This window comes from Pan troglodytes, chromosome 9 (assembly GCF_028858775.2).
Source record: "Pan troglodytes isolate AG18354 chromosome 9, NHGRI_mPanTro3-v2.0_pri, whole genome shotgun sequence".
NCBI classification, from domain to species: domain Eukaryota; kingdom Metazoa; phylum Chordata; class Mammalia; order Primates; family Hominidae; genus Pan; species Pan troglodytes.
The window spans coordinates 91,737,564-91,754,868 of NC_072407.2; the positions used below are offsets into that span (position 1 = coordinate 91,737,564).

At 36.4% G+C, this 17,305-nt stretch overlaps 1 protein-coding gene across 1 annotated transcript; it reads left to right on the forward strand.

The window, feature by feature from the left end:
• Positions 1 to 7,736: 7,736 nt before the first annotated feature.
• On the forward strand, positions 7,737 to 14,201 carry LOC112208021 (tripartite motif-containing protein 49D-like). Its single transcript, XM_063783572.1, has 6 exons — positions 7,737 to 8,345; positions 8,631 to 8,726; positions 10,486 to 10,716; positions 11,429 to 11,451; positions 12,327 to 12,424; positions 13,537 to 14,201. Exons 1-6 carry the CDS (start codon positions 7,824 to 7,826, stop codon positions 14,034 to 14,036), a joined length of 1,470 nt encoding a protein of 489 aa, XP_063639642.1. The 5' UTR covers positions 7,737 to 7,823; the 3' UTR covers positions 14,037 to 14,201.
• Positions 14,202 to 17,305: the final 3,104 nt, after the last annotated feature.

Here is a 17,305-nt window from a genome sequence, read left to right on the forward strand (position 1 = left end):
ACTAGTGAAGCATTGTTTGTGGGTGAGTGTGTGAAGGTGTTTCTAGAGGAGAGAGACATGTGAGTTGGTGAGCTGAGTGGGAGCCTCATCTCTCAATGTGTGTGGGCACCATCCAATCAGCTGACACCTCAGATATAAAGAAAAAGGCAGAAAAAAGGCAACTTCCTCCGTCTCTCTCCTGAAACTTGTTCTGAAGCTTTCAGACTTGAGCTTAGCCAGGATACCGGTATTCTCAGGACACCAGCTTAGAGACAGCCTATATTGGAACTCTCTAGACTCCATAATCAAGCAAATTAATTTTCCTGATGAATTCTGTCCCACGTAGAATCATGTATAGCTTGTGGACAGATGTATGTTCTGAGAAATGTGTCAGGTGTTTTTAGTTTTTTCTTTTTTGAGACAGAGTATCCTTCTGTCACGCAGGCTGAAATGCAGTGGCGTGATCTCGGCTCACTGTAACCTCCGCCTCCAGGTTCAGAGCGATTCTCTTGCATCAGGTTCCCAAGTACCTGGGATTACAGGAACGTGACACTAGGCCTGGCTAATTTTTGTATTTTTTTAGTAGAGATGGGGTTTTGCCATCTTGGCCAGGCTGCACTTGAGCTTCTGGCCTCAAGTGATCTGCCTGCCTTGGCTTTGCAAAGTGCTGGGATTATAGGCACGTGCCACAGTGCCCAGCCAGGCGGTTTCATTGTTTTAATATGATAGAATATACCACACAAATCTAGATGGTATAGCCTACTACACCTATGGTATACACTATATCCTATTGTTCCTATAATAGGCTACAAACCTGTACAGTATGTTCTGTACTGCATACTGTAGGCAACTGTAACACAATGATAACTATTTGTGTATCTAAACATAATTGAATACAGAAAAGGTACAGTAAACATATTGGTATTATAATCTTATGGGACCACCATATATGGTTTGTGGCTGACTCAAATGGCCCATGAATGTATCTGCACACATATATGTATACATCCTATGGTTCTGTCTGGAGAACCCTGACTAATTTAAAAACTATAATCTTTGTTTTGGCAATTTTAAATCCTTTAGCATAAAGCAGCATAAAGCTGCTAGTTTGATATCACTTCTGAATTTAAGTGAAAGCAGTGAAAAATCTTAGAATTGCAAATATTTTCCAGAACTCATCTAAGACATTTTAAGAAATTTTTCACAGTTTAATAAGATTGAGACTCAAGTGAGATGACAATCACAATCACATACCAAATTAGGTCTTATAAATTTACTTGTTTGAAAAATTGTGTTTTGATTTCTAAAGTAGCATATTTTGGGGAGCTTTCTCATTGTTTTAGTTTCACTATTTTGCATCGCTCATCATTACCTTACTAATTTAAAGTCATGTCTAAAACCTGAATGTTATGAAAGCAAATAACTTCATCATTCATTAATGTCTTCTCAATTCAATTTGACAATATTAATACACTCATTACATACATATACACACACACCTATGTGTACATATATGTATCAACTCCATATATTCATTATGAATACATATCTGTTGCAGCAAACACTAGATATTTTAAGTTTTTCAGAACTATATTAAACAATCATAGAAAGCACAAAATACCAATTAGTATCCTTATAATTCATAAAATCTATAGTAAGAACATGAGTTACAAATGGTATCATTGTGTAGATTTAAGATAATGAGATATTTTTAACACTCTAATTTATTATTGTGTAAAGGAAAGATGATATAATTTTATCAATGTGTTTCACTCACCCCGGAGTTCTTTTAATGGTTCCCACAACGATTTTTCCAAAAATAATTTTGGTAAGTTCACCTCAAGGTCAGAAGCTCATTCACTGCAGTACTGAATTTCAGAGGTCGCCAAAATGCAGTTCTAAGTGCAGTCCTTCTCCTTCAGAGAAAACTGAGCTTGTCTCTTCTGTGTCCTTTTATAAGAATCTGTGAAGACCACACCCACCTCTTTATGGGTATTCAGAGCACTCAGAAAGGTGGAGACAAAGATGATTAGGTTTATGCAGTATTTAGAACACACCTTTGCAGCTCTGATTAAATTATCATCACACTTTCATTCTGAACACCAGTGCCTGAATGAATCATATGTAACATAAATCCTGTCAGAGCATACATAGGCTAGAAATTTACTAAGATGCATTTTATACTGTTTATTGAGTTTCTTCCATGATACAGTCATTCCTCTAAGTGCACATTTATTTATTGTAGAGAAAGGGTCTCCTTCTGGAGTGCAGTAGCATAATCATAGCTCCCTGCAGCCTTGAATTCCAAGTAATCCTCCTGCTTCAGCCTTCCAAGTAGCTAAGACTTTAGGCTCACACTATATCACCTGGCTAATTTTTTTTGTTGAAATTTTTGGTAAAGTCAGTGTATGACTCTGTAGCTCATGCTGTTCTCCAACTCCTGGCTTCAAGTGGTCCTCTGGTCTCGGCCTTCCAAAGTGCTAAGAGTACAGGTATAAACCACCTCATCCAGCTTAAATGCTGCTTTAGTACATTTATAGGATATTTCCAGAGAAGTCCAATGGAAGATAAAACTTTCCTTTTTGTTTTCTGTTTTCTACCCCTCTAAGAGAACTCACTGATTAACCAAATAAACCCACTAACCTGGGGTCTCTCATTGAATTTACAAAACTTCACCAGTCTCATGGGTGAAAGATGAGTTATTATTTTAACGTTTTTCTCCATATAGTGCATGATGTCCTACAATGACTAGGAGTGCACCACGGGAATTATTTTGGGGATTAAAAGAACAGTATTTCTATAATTTTCCTTCTTAATTTTTAAACAACAGAGTAAAACAGATCAACTTCACAATTTAACTGAAAGATGATTTACAAATTGTCTGAAAACACTAACTAAAGCCAATAAAACTTTCTCTAGCCACAGATATGACAGCCATGAACACTTTAGGGTAACCAACAATTGTTTTGTCTATTCTCAGGTTAGAGCAGAAGGACCCTCAGGTGCCGACCAGTGGGACATGACAATGCCAAGAAATCTGGGCCACAAACCAGGCCATTCCCCTGAAAATTTGCTGTAGCTTCCTTGGAGCTAAAAAGCCAAGATTCCCAACAGTAGCCATGGGCAGAGGGCTTAGGTACCTGGTCAGTTACCTCTCTAACCACTCACTGCTGCATCAAGCAAGAAAATAACCAAGAATCTCAGTCACAGGAAAGCTGCTGTGTATAGATGTCTGTTTGTGGCAGGGGGTCAAGGTATTCATGCTGCAGAAGACAAGCTGGAATCTCCCTCCACCCCCATTTCGACCCAACCAAGGGCTCTGATTCCTTTCATAAACCTGCCTCTAGTCTTCCCCACCTTTCTCTGTTCCTATCCCCTCTCTAATTGCTGGATGAGGCTGTGCTGCTGCAGCCGACTGTCTGGCCCCTGAGCATTACATCCCCATACTCCAGGCCTTTATTCGTCACCAAAACAGCATGGTACTGGTATAAAAATAGGCACATAGACCAGTGGAACAGAATAGAGAACCCAGAAATGAACCCAAATACTTAACAACCAACTGATCTTTGACAAAGCAAACAAAAACATAAAGTGGGGAGAGGACACCCTATTCAACAAATGGTGCTGGGATAATTGGCAAGACACATGTAGGAGAATGAAACTGGACTTTGTGGCATAGACAAACTTTCTTATTGTTATTCAATGAAACACTCACGTTGGACCTACTGGGAAGGTATTTTGCAGATGTAACGAAAGGTCCTGCTCTTATAACTAGCAAGTGTACTCAGGTAAGCCTGACTTCATCAGTGAAAGTCCCTTAAAGAAAGACATAGGCATTCCTTGAACAACATTTAAAATAGCGAATGGGACTGTAATCTTCCAATTGCCCTCTACTGACTTTGGACCAAAGCTTTGAATCCTGACCATTGGGATCCAGCCAGCTGAGGATTTTTCTTCCTAACTGACTTTAACAGGGATCTCATACTTGCTCAGGCAGCCCATCAACTGTGGAAACCGGTTCCTTGCACTTAATTCATATGTGAATTTCCCTAAGTATTCATATATATTATGGGTTCTGCTTTGATTTTTGAACCTTGACAGACTTTTTGAACCTTGACAGACATAGGGCTGACAGATTTGTCTTCACTGTTCTGACACTCTTGAATATAAGTCTTGTGGGGGCTATTGGCAAAGAATTCCTCTGTCAGAATATCTTTGAGTAGCCGCTTCTTAAATCTCTTTTCTTTTTTAAATTGTCACATGATGATAAAAATATTTGTTATAGAAAGAAAAATATAATCCATCCCTATCATTTGGATTCTGTATTTGTGAATTAGCCTACGTCCTAAAACTTGTTTATAATCCCCAAATTAATTACTATATTGCATTTCTAGTCATGGCAGAACATCATGCACCATGTGGAGAAAAGCGTTAAAATAATAACTCGTATTTCACCCACGAGATTGGCAAAGGTTTGTAAATTCAATAAGGGACCTCAAATTAGTAGAGTTATTTGGTTAGTCAGTGATTTCTCTTAGAGTGGTAGAAAACAAAAAAAGTTTTATCTTCCTGTTGGACTTCTCTTCGAATATCCTATAAATGTACTAAAGCAGCATTTAAGGCTGGACGAGGTGGTTTATGCCTGTACTCCCAAGCATTTTGGAAGTCCAAGACCAGAGGATCACTTGAAGACAGGAGTTGGAGAACAGCCTGGGCTACAGAGCCATACCCTGACTCTATGAAAAGTTTTAAAAAAACATTAGCCAGGTGGGATGGTTTGAACCTGTAGTCCTAGCTACTTGGGAGGCTGAAGCAGGAGGATCCCTTGAGCCTTGGAATTCAAGGCTGCAGTGAGCTGTGACTGTACCACTGCACTCCACAAGGAGATATTTCCCCAAGAATAAATAAATGTGCCCTTAGAGGAATGCCTGTATCTTGGATGAAGCTCAATAAACAGTATAAAATGCATCTTAGTTAATTTCCAGTGTATGTCAAATCTGATAGGATTTATGTTACATATGATTCATTTAAGTCATGGTTTTTTAAGGAGTGATGATAATTTAATCAGCGGTGCAAAGGTGTGATCTAAATACTGCATAAACCTAATCATCTTATTCTCAACCTTTCTCAATACTCCACCCACTTAAAGAGGTGGGTGTGGCCTTCACAGATTCTTATAAAAGGACATAGAAGAGACAAGCTCAGTTTTCTCCAAAGGAGAAGGAGCGCACTTAGAGGGAGCTGTGTTTTGGTGACCTCTGAAACTCAGTACTGCGGCGAATGAGCTCCTGACCTTGAGGAGTACTTAACAGAATTATTTCTCGAAGAATCATTGTGGGAACCCTTCAAAGAACCCAGCGGTGAGTGAAACTGATATTGATAAAATTATATCTTCTTTCCTTTACAAAATAATAAATTAGAGTGTTAAAAATATCTCATTATCTTAAATCTACACAATGATACCATTTGTAATTCATACTCTTACTATAGATTTTATGAATTATGAGGATACTAATTGTTGTTATTTTGCGTTTTCTATCATTCTTCAATATAGTTTTGAAAAAATGGAAATATCTAGTGTTTGCTGCAACAGATATGTATGCATAATGAATATATGGAGTTGATATTTATACATGTATGTACACATAGGTGTGTGTAAATATATGTGTAAGGAGTGTATTAATATTATACAATTGAATTGAGAAGACGTTAATGAATGTTAATCCATTCATTCGGCATTTACACATAGCTTTAAATTAGTAAGGTAATGATGAGAGATGCAAAATAGTGAAACTGAAAAAAATGAGAAAGCTCCCCAAAACATCCTAGTTTGGAAATCAAAACACAATTTTTTGACCAAATACATACATAAGATATAATTTGATAAGTGATGGTGGTTGCCATCTCACTTGAGTCTTAATCTTATTAAACTATGAAAAATTCCTTAAAATGACTTAGATGACCTCTGGAGAATATTTACAATTCTAAGATTTTTCATTTCTTTCACTAAAATTCAGCAGTGTTATCAAATAAAGGAGAGTAAAGAAAAGGACTTAAAATTGCCAAAGACCATAGTTTATATATGAGTCAGGGCTCTCCAGACAGACAGAATGATAGGATGTATATGTATACATGTAGAGATACATTCATGAACCAATTCAGTCAACCATAAACCACACACGGTGGTCACATAAGATTATAATACCAGTGTGTTTACTGTACCTTTTCTGTATTTAAATATGTTTACGTACTAAATAATTACCACTGTGTTACAATCGCCTAGAGTATACAGTACAGAACATGCTGTACAGTTTTGTAGTCTAGGAGCAACAGGCTGTACTGTATACCATAGGTGTGTAGCAGGCTGTACCATCTAGGTTTGTGTAAGTATATTCTATCATGTCAAAACAATACAACCGCCCAGCTAGGCACAGTGGCTCATGCCTGTAATCCCAGCACTTTTGGAGGCCGTGGCGGGCAGATCACTTGAGGCCAGGAGTTCAAGTCCAGCCTGGCCAACATGGCGAAACCTCACCTCTACTGGAAAAAAAAAAAAAATGAGAAAATTTGCCGGGTGTAGTGGCATGTTCCTATAATCCTAGGTACTCAGGAGGCTAAGGCAGGAGACTCGCTTTGACCCAGAAGGCGGAGGTTGCAGTGAGCCGAGATTGCACCACTGCACTCCAGCCTGGGTGACACAGTGGGTCTCCATCTCAAAAAGTAAATAAATAAAACCTCCTTACACATTTCTCAGAACATATATCTGTCCTCAAGCTACACGTGATTCTACACGAGAGGGAATTCATCAGGAAAATTCGTTTGCTTGATTATGGAGTCTGAGCAGTTCTAATATAGGCTGTCTTTAAGCTGATGTCCTGAGGATACCGGTATCTTGACTGAGCTCAAGGCTGAAAGCCTCAGAACCAGCTTCAGGAGAAAGAAAGAGGAAATTGCCTTTCTTCTGGCCTTTTCCTTTTATCTGAGCTACCAGCTGATTGAATGGTGCCCACTCACATTGAGGGATGATGGTCCCACTCAGCTCACCAACTCACATGTCTCTCTCCTCTGGAAACACCTTCACAGACTCACCCAGAAACAATGCTGCACCAGTTCCCTAGGTGTTGGTTAATCCAGTCAGACTGATACCTAAAATTCACCATCACACCATAGAAATATAATTACACCTCTTTAAGTTTTACAAAAATCCTACTATATGTTAGTTCAGAGCCTGGGTATCCCTAGGAGAAGTTAAATTAATCCACGAGAAAATAAAAAGGCCCAATATCTTTAATGATTTTTTCTCTTCTATTCAACCTAAATTGGTTTAATTGCTGTTTTTTATTTGTTTATTTGGTTGGTTGATTGGTTTTTCTATTTCGTTTTGGTTTTGGTTTTTTATTTTACTTTAATTTTATATTATTTTAAGTCCTGAGATAAATGTGCAGGACGTGCAGGCTTGTTACACAGGTAAACATGTGCCATGGTGGTTTGCTGCCCCACTGTTGTGTCTCTCTCTCAAAATATATCATAGGACCCTCTAGCCATCTTCTCGTATTTCTTTGGCCAAGGCAGTTTTTCCCACTCTTTCATACTCATTTGGCAGTTATATGAAAGAAGAATAGGAACAACTACAATTTATTCTAGGCCACTTAGAATCAAACCCAATTTCCAGATCCACATTCAGAAAAATGGGAAATTGAATAGATTGGTATTGTGTTCCAGACAGGCACTAGGAGTAGAAGGGGTTGTGAGTCATCTAGTCAGTAATATCTACTATAAAGCCGGGAGACTCTCTGTGTGAGATTTTTATTTTTGTTACAGAAGAAATAGTTTGCTGTGCTTTAATGAACACTGTCAAGAGAAGAAACTATAGCTATCACTTATCTCCACATGTTCAGAAGCTTTTCATCAACCCAGACCCCAAAATGACATGTTGCTCTTTCTTCCTCAGAAACATGAATTCTGGAATCTCGCAAGTCTTCCAGAGGGAACTCACCTGCCCCATCTGCCTGAACTACTTCATAGACCCGGTCACCATAGACTGTGGACACAGCTTTTGCAGGCCCTGTTTCTACCTCAACTGGCAAGACATCCCAATTCTTACTCAGTGCTTTGAATGCCTAAAGAGAACACAGCAGAGAAACCTCAAAACTAACATTCGATTGAAGAAGAAGGCTTCCCGTGCCAGAAAAGCCAGTCTCTGGCTATTCCTGAGCTCTGAGGAGCAAATGTGTGGCACTCACAGGCAGACAAAGAAGATATTCTGTGAAGTGGACAGGAGCCTGCTCTGTTTGCTGTGCTCCAGCTCTCAGGAGCACCGGTATCACAGACACTGTCCCGCTGAGTGGGCTGCTGAGGAACACCGGGTAAGTGATGCCTCTGAAGATCTATTTCTATAAAGGACACGTGAAATTCCTGTGGGCCTATTTTCTCGGATATTGGGTAAAGCCAACTCTGAGTCCCTTTAAGCAACTCTCTTTTGGGCTTTCTTAGCTTCAAACCTCTGAGATTTGACGAAGCAGAAGGGAAACAGAAGAAATGCCATTTACTGGGGACTTATTTGTCTCTCATTCTGGGCCCCCTCCCTATGAAACGGTCTGCATGTTACTTTATTGTCCTCACTGGTGCTTCAATTTATGGCTCTTTTGCAGGAGAAGCTTTTAAAGAAAATGCAGTCTTTATGGGAAAAAGCTTGTGAAAATCAGAGAAACCTGAACGTGGAAACCACCAGAATCAGCCACTGGAAGGTTAGTCCTGTACTAGTCTACCTTCTCCAGGAACTTATGGTGGGCAAATGGGTGACTCTTAGAATAGGAACTTGATATCAAACCGTAGTGTTTCTGGGAGTCAAAAAAAAAAAAAAAAAAAAAAGAAAGAAAAGAAAACATTGAGAAAAAGTGGCCTCATTTCTTATGTAGAATAGTGTGACTATTAGATGGGATTTCTAACAAAACCGTTGATGTTACCCAAAGCATGCTGGTTTGTTTTCATACAAACCTGTAGCTATACACCAACAGATACAAGATACTGGGCCATCTCACAGCATTCTATATGTGCTGGTTGGATAAATGCTGGGCATGAGAGTTATTTGGCAGTCATGGAAAGCTCAAGTGAACCTTCTGAGCCTGGGTCAGCATTACTCTGAATGCTGGTGGACAAGTAGTATTTGGAATTGCATGGAAAATTTGAGGCAGAAAGAGTGACAGGGGAAATCTAGGGCAACCATGAAATTAAGAATCTCAACTAATTAATATTGAATACTACATAACATATGATGAGAAAAGTGGTGAGAAATATGGATTTGTGTCTTGAGGGAGACATGCAAACATGCCCGAAATATGGGAACTAGTATCTAAATATAAAGAGAACTCTGAGGACTTCAGAAAAATATTAAAAATGATTTTCTCTTTGTGGATGTATACTCTGAGGGTATGATAGCTAATATTAGTGTGTTGAAAAGTATTTCATAAGAACCTAGTCTATGTTGAATATTAAATTAGAAAATTTGCCAGTATAGAAGAAAGAAAGCATCTTTGTCCTCACAAAACATATAATCCAAATGAGAGGCAAAAATGGTCAACGTGCAAATATGTGCAATACATGATGTGTTCGAGTGTGGTAGGTTCTTTGTTGGAGAATAATCAAGCAGGGAAGTATAAAAGGACAATAGAGGCCAGAAACTGGAGATTAGTGTCTGATTTTTAAATAGGGTGGTCAGAAAAAAGACTCACTGAAAAATTCAAATTGAACAAAGTTTCGAAGCGGAAGGGGAGCATGAAAGTGTGTATAGATGTATATGTGGACCATGAGTGTGTATACATGTATATGTACATGTGTGTTTGTGTGTTTGTGTGTTTGTGTGTGTGTGTGTGTGTAAAATTCCAGTTGGAGAGAACAGTATATGCAGTAATTTTGAGTTTGTGTGTATTTGGAGGCCTGGGGAACCACAAAGAAGTCTATGTTTCAGATTGGGTTGACTTAGAAAAAGAATGGAAGGAAATGAATTCAGGGAGACAAAGATGGCCAAATCATAAATGCAGCCTTATTAGGATAGGTTTTGCTGGGCGAAATGCATTTAGCTGGACATGTTAGTCTAAGGTCATTTCACATATAATGAGTTTAAGCAACTTGTTACGTATCTCAGAAATAGAAATAATTATTTCCTTTCTAGTAACTATAGCTCTATACTCCAACTCTTAAGCATGAACTGTTCTTACTTTTCCATAAATATGGGTTGGAATAGAGAAATTCAAATTGTGGTTTTTTTTTTTATTGCCAACTATCTTAGAACACTCATTATCTTGAATAAATTTAATGTAATTGGTCAGATACGTCTATGTTGATCTTTATGCAGAAAGAAAGGAAAGGAAAAAAATTTGTGGATTCTAAGACCTGACAAGACTGAGGTATAAACTACTGGATGTTCGATAGACAAAAGGAATCAGTGAGATTTAATAGGAGATGGATATATACATTTCTCTTTTGACTAACCCATTATCACTGCAGGATTATGTGAATGTAAGGCTAGAAGCTATTAGAGCTGAGTATCAGAAGATGCCTGCATTTCATCATGAAGAAGAAAAACATAATTTGGAGATGCTGAAAAAGAAGGGGAAAGATATTTTTCATCAACTTCATTTAAGTAAAACCAAAATGGCTCATAGGAGGGAGATTTTAAGAGGAACGTATGCGGAGTTGATGAAAATGTGCCATAAACCAGATGTGGAGCTACTTCAGGTACAAACTCACAATGTGGTTTCAGGTTTTTGAATATTCACATGTATAAGTATTTTCCTCATGGCTGAAATCCATCTCCCTACCTTTATTTTCATGATGTGTTTCCAAAAACACATTCGCATAACTAATGCTACTTTATTGGGAGAGTATAGCCCCGCCAAGGGATTCTACCAGGCCAAAGATCCCTCCTACTTTATCCACCAGCCACAAAACTTTGTGGAATGGTCAAGGTAACAGCCCCAATAACTATTCCCCAACTAAGTCAATAATACATTTTGGGTTGTCAAACATGTATAAAATAGTGAGTGATTCATTTACATTTAGGTTAATTTGAGGACATGGCAAGATCAGAAGTTTTGGGAATCTAGGCTCACATTAATATTATTTTGGGATCCACTCATTTGGGTAATAGGTTCTGGGAAAGATGACTGAGTAGGTTATTCGAGGTTACCATGGAGCATAGACTCTCTGGGCCTCTTCTCCCTTCACTTCTTTAGAGAATGTCTTCAAGACTCAGACTTTCCCAGGACATTAATTAGTGACAATACGACTGACTGGGTTTTTCGTTACAGAAGAAATAGAAAATGCTTTGCAGAAGAGAAGATGGTAGGGAAATTATATCTTGAGGAACTGACTCCAAATGTCACACTGAACTTAATGAAAGATGCATCTTGTGAACTGCACTAAATCTTTCTATTTTTTTTTTTTACAGGCTTTTGGAGACATATTATACAGGTGAGAGTGTACCTGGATTTTAGCATATGTTCTTTCACTTTCCACGAATATCAAAGCAGGCTCTACCAAAGTCATGGCATAAATGATTAAGATATTGATACTACTTTATTTCTTTTTTGCATCTACTTTTGTTCCCACACCAGAAAAGACAAGACCACTAAGTAAATAAATACATAAATAAATAAATAGTGAAGTAAAATTTAAAAAAAACATGTTTATTCCTGACTTTGTTTTATTGCTTAAAAGCCTGCATAGGTGAAAGATGAAGTTTGTTTTGTGGATGGTGAGAAAGTCACCAGAGGAAGCAGGAGAGAAGTGGGAGAAGTATTTTAGCAGTGAAAAAGTTGATGATTTGTTGTTCATACCTATACACATATCAGTTAACAGTTCTGAAAAACAGATTGAAAAAACTGTGGAGTGTTAGAACTGTATAGGTCTCTAGGGAAGCTTGTTTCAAAAAGGCAGGTCTAGCTGCCTAGAACAAGTTTCACATTCTTTATCTTGAAAAGGAAGCAGCAGATGCAGCAGTCTCCCCAGAACCCCGCTATTTCAGACAAAGGTGTCAGGGGAGTCTGCCAAGAAGTGGAACTCAGAATTTCGTTTCTAAATATTCTCAAGGCCATAAGCCTAAGGAACCTTAAACATTTGGGGCAAAAAATAGGAAAGATCAGACTGAATTCTGACTCAGACTCTCCCACTATGCTTTACAATTCTGAAACTGTAAATCGAAATTAATTTCAAAAAGGAAGGAATAATTTTTGAATTATCAAATTTGTGGGTTCAAAGGATTCTCATGAAATGTCTTTTAAACACAAGTAGTGATTTTTATTTATTTTATGGCTGTAGATGTTGTAACTGCAGGTTTTTCCTTGCAGGAGTGAGTCCGTGCTGCTGCACATGCCCCAGCCTCTGAATCTAGAGCTCAGGGCAGGGCCCATCACTGGACTGAGGGACAGGCTCAACCAATTCCGAGGTAAGTCTCCACCCACAGGCAGCACTCCCACTATCTAAATTTTCTTATTGTTAGGATCACATAGGTAATAGTTCACCCTTCATCAAATATTTTACTACTTTATAGACATAAGTGAACAATATAATCATGCAACCCTTTTGTATCTGTGTCTGTAGAGTCAGATTGATAGCATTAAGATTAAAAGATAGTGAAAAACAAATACATTATGGCCTCATATGTACTGAGTAATGTAATGGGAAAAAGGAGTAGTGTAGCAAATCTAAAAAAGGAGCAAATGGAACAATGCTCAGAATGAAGGTGAGTTATTTAATGTTAAATACAAAATTGTACATTTCTTTGGTGTATTCATTTGAACAGCTAAGAACTGTTCTTTTGGGGAATAGAGTTCACTGGAGATTCTTGGGGTTTTTAAATTTTTTTAATGGATATATATTATGTATTTCCAAGAACATTAGTTAATGGGTAAAAATAAAAAGAAATCATTTTGCGAATACAAGTAAAATTACAAACAAAAAGAAGTTCAGTTTAATTGCAATATGAAAAGCTACATGTTAAGTCTAAAATCCAGCTTCAGCCCCAAGCTAGCATGGAGGGCCACAGAGAGACTGGTAAAAGATTTTGCAGAAGTCTGCTTTAAATGATCACTTATGACATGTACTTATGGATTTTTATCCAGTTATCTAGAGCAGTTCTTGAGTAACTGAAAATCTTCACATTCTTTCCAAAATGATAGCACTAGTTTTTAAGAATAAGAAACATTTCTAAATAATGATCTTGATAACAGCATAGCATTTAGGGCATATAATGTGCAAATTTTGCTTTGAAAATTGGATTGAAAGAAGTTGGTCTTACATTTGGCTCTCAGTATGTAAGTTTTCAAAACATCTTTAATATCTGTGGTTAGCGTTTTGTTTGTCTTGTAGATAATATTAATCATCTCTATACTTTATTAGAAGTTACAAGCAAAAGTGTCCTTGTGACTATACGTTTCCTGGTAAATTAACTGCTTGATAGAACAATTTTTGCTTATCTACACATGCCTATGCATGTTTTCTTTCTTTCTTTCTTTCTATTTATTTATTTATTTATTTATTTATTTATTTATTTTGCAGTGGATATTACTCTGCCTCATAATGAAGCCAACAGTCATATCTTCCGACGTGGAGATTTGAGAAGCATTTGTATTGGATGTGACCGTCAAAATGCACCCCATATCACTGCAACACCTACAAGTTTTCTTGCGTGGGGTGCTCAGACTTTCACCTCCGGCAAATATTACTGGGAGGTCCATGTGGGGGACTCTTGGAATTGGGCCTTTGGTGTCTGTAATAAGTATTGGAAAGGGATGAATCAGAATGGCAATATACATGGAGAGGAGGGACTCTTTAGTCTTGGGTGTGTTAAGAATGACATTCAGTGCAGCCTCTTTACCACCTCCCCACTTACACTGCAGTATGTCCCAAGACCTACCAACCATGTAGGACTATTCCTGGATTGTGAAGCTAGAACTGTGAGCTTCGTTGATGTTAATCAAAGCTCCCCTATATACACCATCCCTAATTGCTCCTTCTCACCTCCTCTCAGGCCTATCTTTTGCTGTATTCACCTCTGACCAGAGATAGATCAGATATGTGTTCATCTGCTGTGGGAACCCCTTCATCCCAGAAAGCCCTCTTCCTTGTGCCTTATCAAACAGGACAAATAGGTTCTGTTTTATGTCTTGAATTGCATTCTAATGTTATTAAAACTCATTTATTGTGTTACTATTAAATGTGGTAAAAACACTGAAAGTATATGTATTGGTTCTTTATTAATTAATTTTTGAAAAATCATTATTCATGATCATGGCATGAAATATATTCTCTGTTTTTTTTTCTTTATTTCTGACTGCCACTGAGTGAAATAATAGTTGACAGACATGTCTGAATGGAGTTAAAATCAGTGGAAGAGAGTCGGGATCTCTTGCTTCATGCAAAAACTTGGAGTGAAGTGTTAATGATAAATGGGAAATGTTGTTTTTCTTTCTCTTTATCTAACTATACTGCACTTATCCATCATGTTTCATTGTACTAATCTATCCTTTGAGTTAATATCATTTGACCTTCCATGCTGGGCTTCATTTTGGAATTCTCACCACATATATAAATAATCCCGCATTATTAGTGTGCTCTTCTACATTGAAATACACAAGGTGATCAGAACAATGCTGGATTAATTGAATTTTTTTAAAAAAAGTAACTAAATATTGACTCCTACCTCAAAACACACAGTCAATTCCAAATAGATTCAAGTCTTGAAGATTCAAGTCCTGATACAATATTCTCATAAGGATTTCTTAACCAGGACAAAAATTAACAATTAAAAAAAATTAGTTGGTTTATATTCATGAGGACTTCTGTGTTTCAAAAAACATGATACAAGAATTGAAATGCAAACAATTAGTGGAGAAAGATATTCACCCGAACATATATAAAATAAAATGCAATACATGTGCATGATGAATACTTAAAATGTATTCTAAGTATTTTTCCAGATTCTTCCAGAGTGGCCTAGAAGAAACTCGGATGGCAGAGTCAATGATGAGATTAGCTGTGGAAATGGGAAACCGTTTTTTGGAGGACAGTAGTAATGCTGTGAACTTATGAAAACAACCAAGTATTCAGTAGCAACTAAAATGTGTCTCCATAACGTTATTTTACAGATGCGTATCTGAAATCTGAAATTTGGGAGAACATTCTACTAGTGTTCTCTAGTGAGAAAATACAGCTGGAAGGAAGAAGGGAGGGAAGATGAAGGAGAGAGAAACAGAATGCATTTGAGAGAAAATGCTATGTAGACTAAAATCGAATACTGCAGATACCACGACAAAGTGGTTAAATTGTGTCTTATGGAGCAGAAGTGGCAGAAAATACCACAGTGAAGAGATTTACTATTGGATTGTTAGTTCTGGCTTTTATCCTATCAATGTTGTGGCTTCTAAACACCTCAGTGCTCTCCTTTGATCCATGTGCTAATTAACAACCAACACTCTGCCCCCTCTCCCAGATTCTTTCATCATTTTAAACCTAATCTAATTCTAATCCAGCTGGTCACTGTAACAAATGTAATCATCTAAGAATTTAAAAAATATTTTTGATGAACTAGTGAATATACCTCATTCTCAACAAAAATACTGTTTGAGAGGAAAAGTCGATGGTATTTGCAACCATTTAAGTGCACCCACACATGGAGACATATACATATATGTATGTATTTATGTATCTGAGTTAATTGCATTAATTAGAGTGGCTACCTGGTTTAGGATTACACTGGGCTTTGCTGATGAAAGAATTTGGAATCTTGTTTGGTTACCCTGTAATACCTATATGAATATATTAACCCTGTAATTTTACTACTGCCGAAGCTCCCTTAGATGTAATCAAGGATGGTTGTATAGGGATGTATATTGTTGCACTCTTTCCAATCATGAAAGAGAGAAAAATAAATATACAGTAACGTGGAAATTGTTTAGAAAATTAGAATGCATTTTACTAAACCCTGTAAGAACCAACACCACCTATATGTGTTAATATATTGATACTAACAGATTTTCTTTTATCTCTTACGTGACTATAATTCCTACTTTTCCACTAGTATTTTTATTATGGACAGACACAGTATTTTATTATGGATGGATATAGAAACAAAAATAATTCCCTCTACAGAGGGTATAAAAATTATATATAATCATATATATTATATGTATTTTGTATTATGGGTAAATATTTATATATTTATATTATATATAAAATACATTATATACAAATATTTATATGTTTATATTATATATAAAATACATAATATACAAATATTTATATGTTTATATTTTATATAAAATATATAATATACAAATATTTATATATTTATATTTTCTATAAAATATTAATATAGAAATATTTGTATATTTATATTTTACATAAAATATATACTATACAAATATTTATATATTTATATTTTACATAAAATATATAATATATAAATATTTATATATTATATATTTTACAAAAAATATCTAATATAGAAATATTTATATTTTATATAATATGTATTATATATATAAAAATTATATATATGTAATATAGGGACTCGATTAGTTTCTGCTAGTGTGAAGACAAGTCATATCATGTCTAGGGGCCAGGATGATAGGAGCAGTCAGAGGATTTCTTGCCTTGTGATGAGTGAATATAAGTTAAACGAGCCACTTATCTGTAGAATTGATAGCAGGATAATGGCTAGGGTTACTTCATATGAAATTGTTTGGGCTACAGTTTGTAATGTGCCAATTAGTGCATAATTTGAATTTAATTGCTCTTCCTGATCATAGAATAGAGTAGATGGCTAGGCTTTATAAGGTTAGTAAAAATAGGAGGCCTATTTTAAAATTAATTAGAGGATCTGGTATAGGGATGGGGGTTCACAATAGAAGAGCGAAAGAAAGGGCCAGGGTTGGAACAATAATATAAAGGTTAATAGTAGATGTTGAGGGCCATAGGGGTTCTTTGCTGAAAAGTGTTATTGTGTCAGCAAATGATTGAAGCAGTCCCTAAACGCTTACAATGTTAGACCCTTTGTGTAGTTGTATGTAGCCTGAGTTTTTGCTAAATGAGTGATTTAAAATCAATACTGATAATAATGATAATTATTATTAGTTATATTAATGATAACAATAAAATTATTAATATTAATTAATAATGACTGATATTAACAATTGATCCTGATCTCATTAATTAGAAAACAATATTAGGTACCAATAATTAATATTAATGTTAATAATATGAAACCTTTTTGTTAGCAATTATTTCTCAATATTGATACTGGTAATTAATGTTAATGTTAATAATA

Excerpts from the sequence above, each read along its gene's own strand:
- LOC112208021 (XM_063783572.1), top strand. The coding sequence starts at position 7,824 with ATGAACACTGTCAAGAGAAGAAACTATAGCTATCACTTATCTCCACAT. Across the intron at positions 8,346-8,630 it reads GGGCTGCTGAGGAACACCGG|GAGAAGCTTTTAAAGAAAAT; the intron begins GTAAGTGATGCC and ends GCTCTTTTGCAG. Across the intron at positions 11,452-12,326 it reads TTTGGAGACATATTATACAG|GAGTGAGTCCGTGCTGCTGC; the intron begins GTGAGAGTGTAC and ends TTTTCCTTGCAG.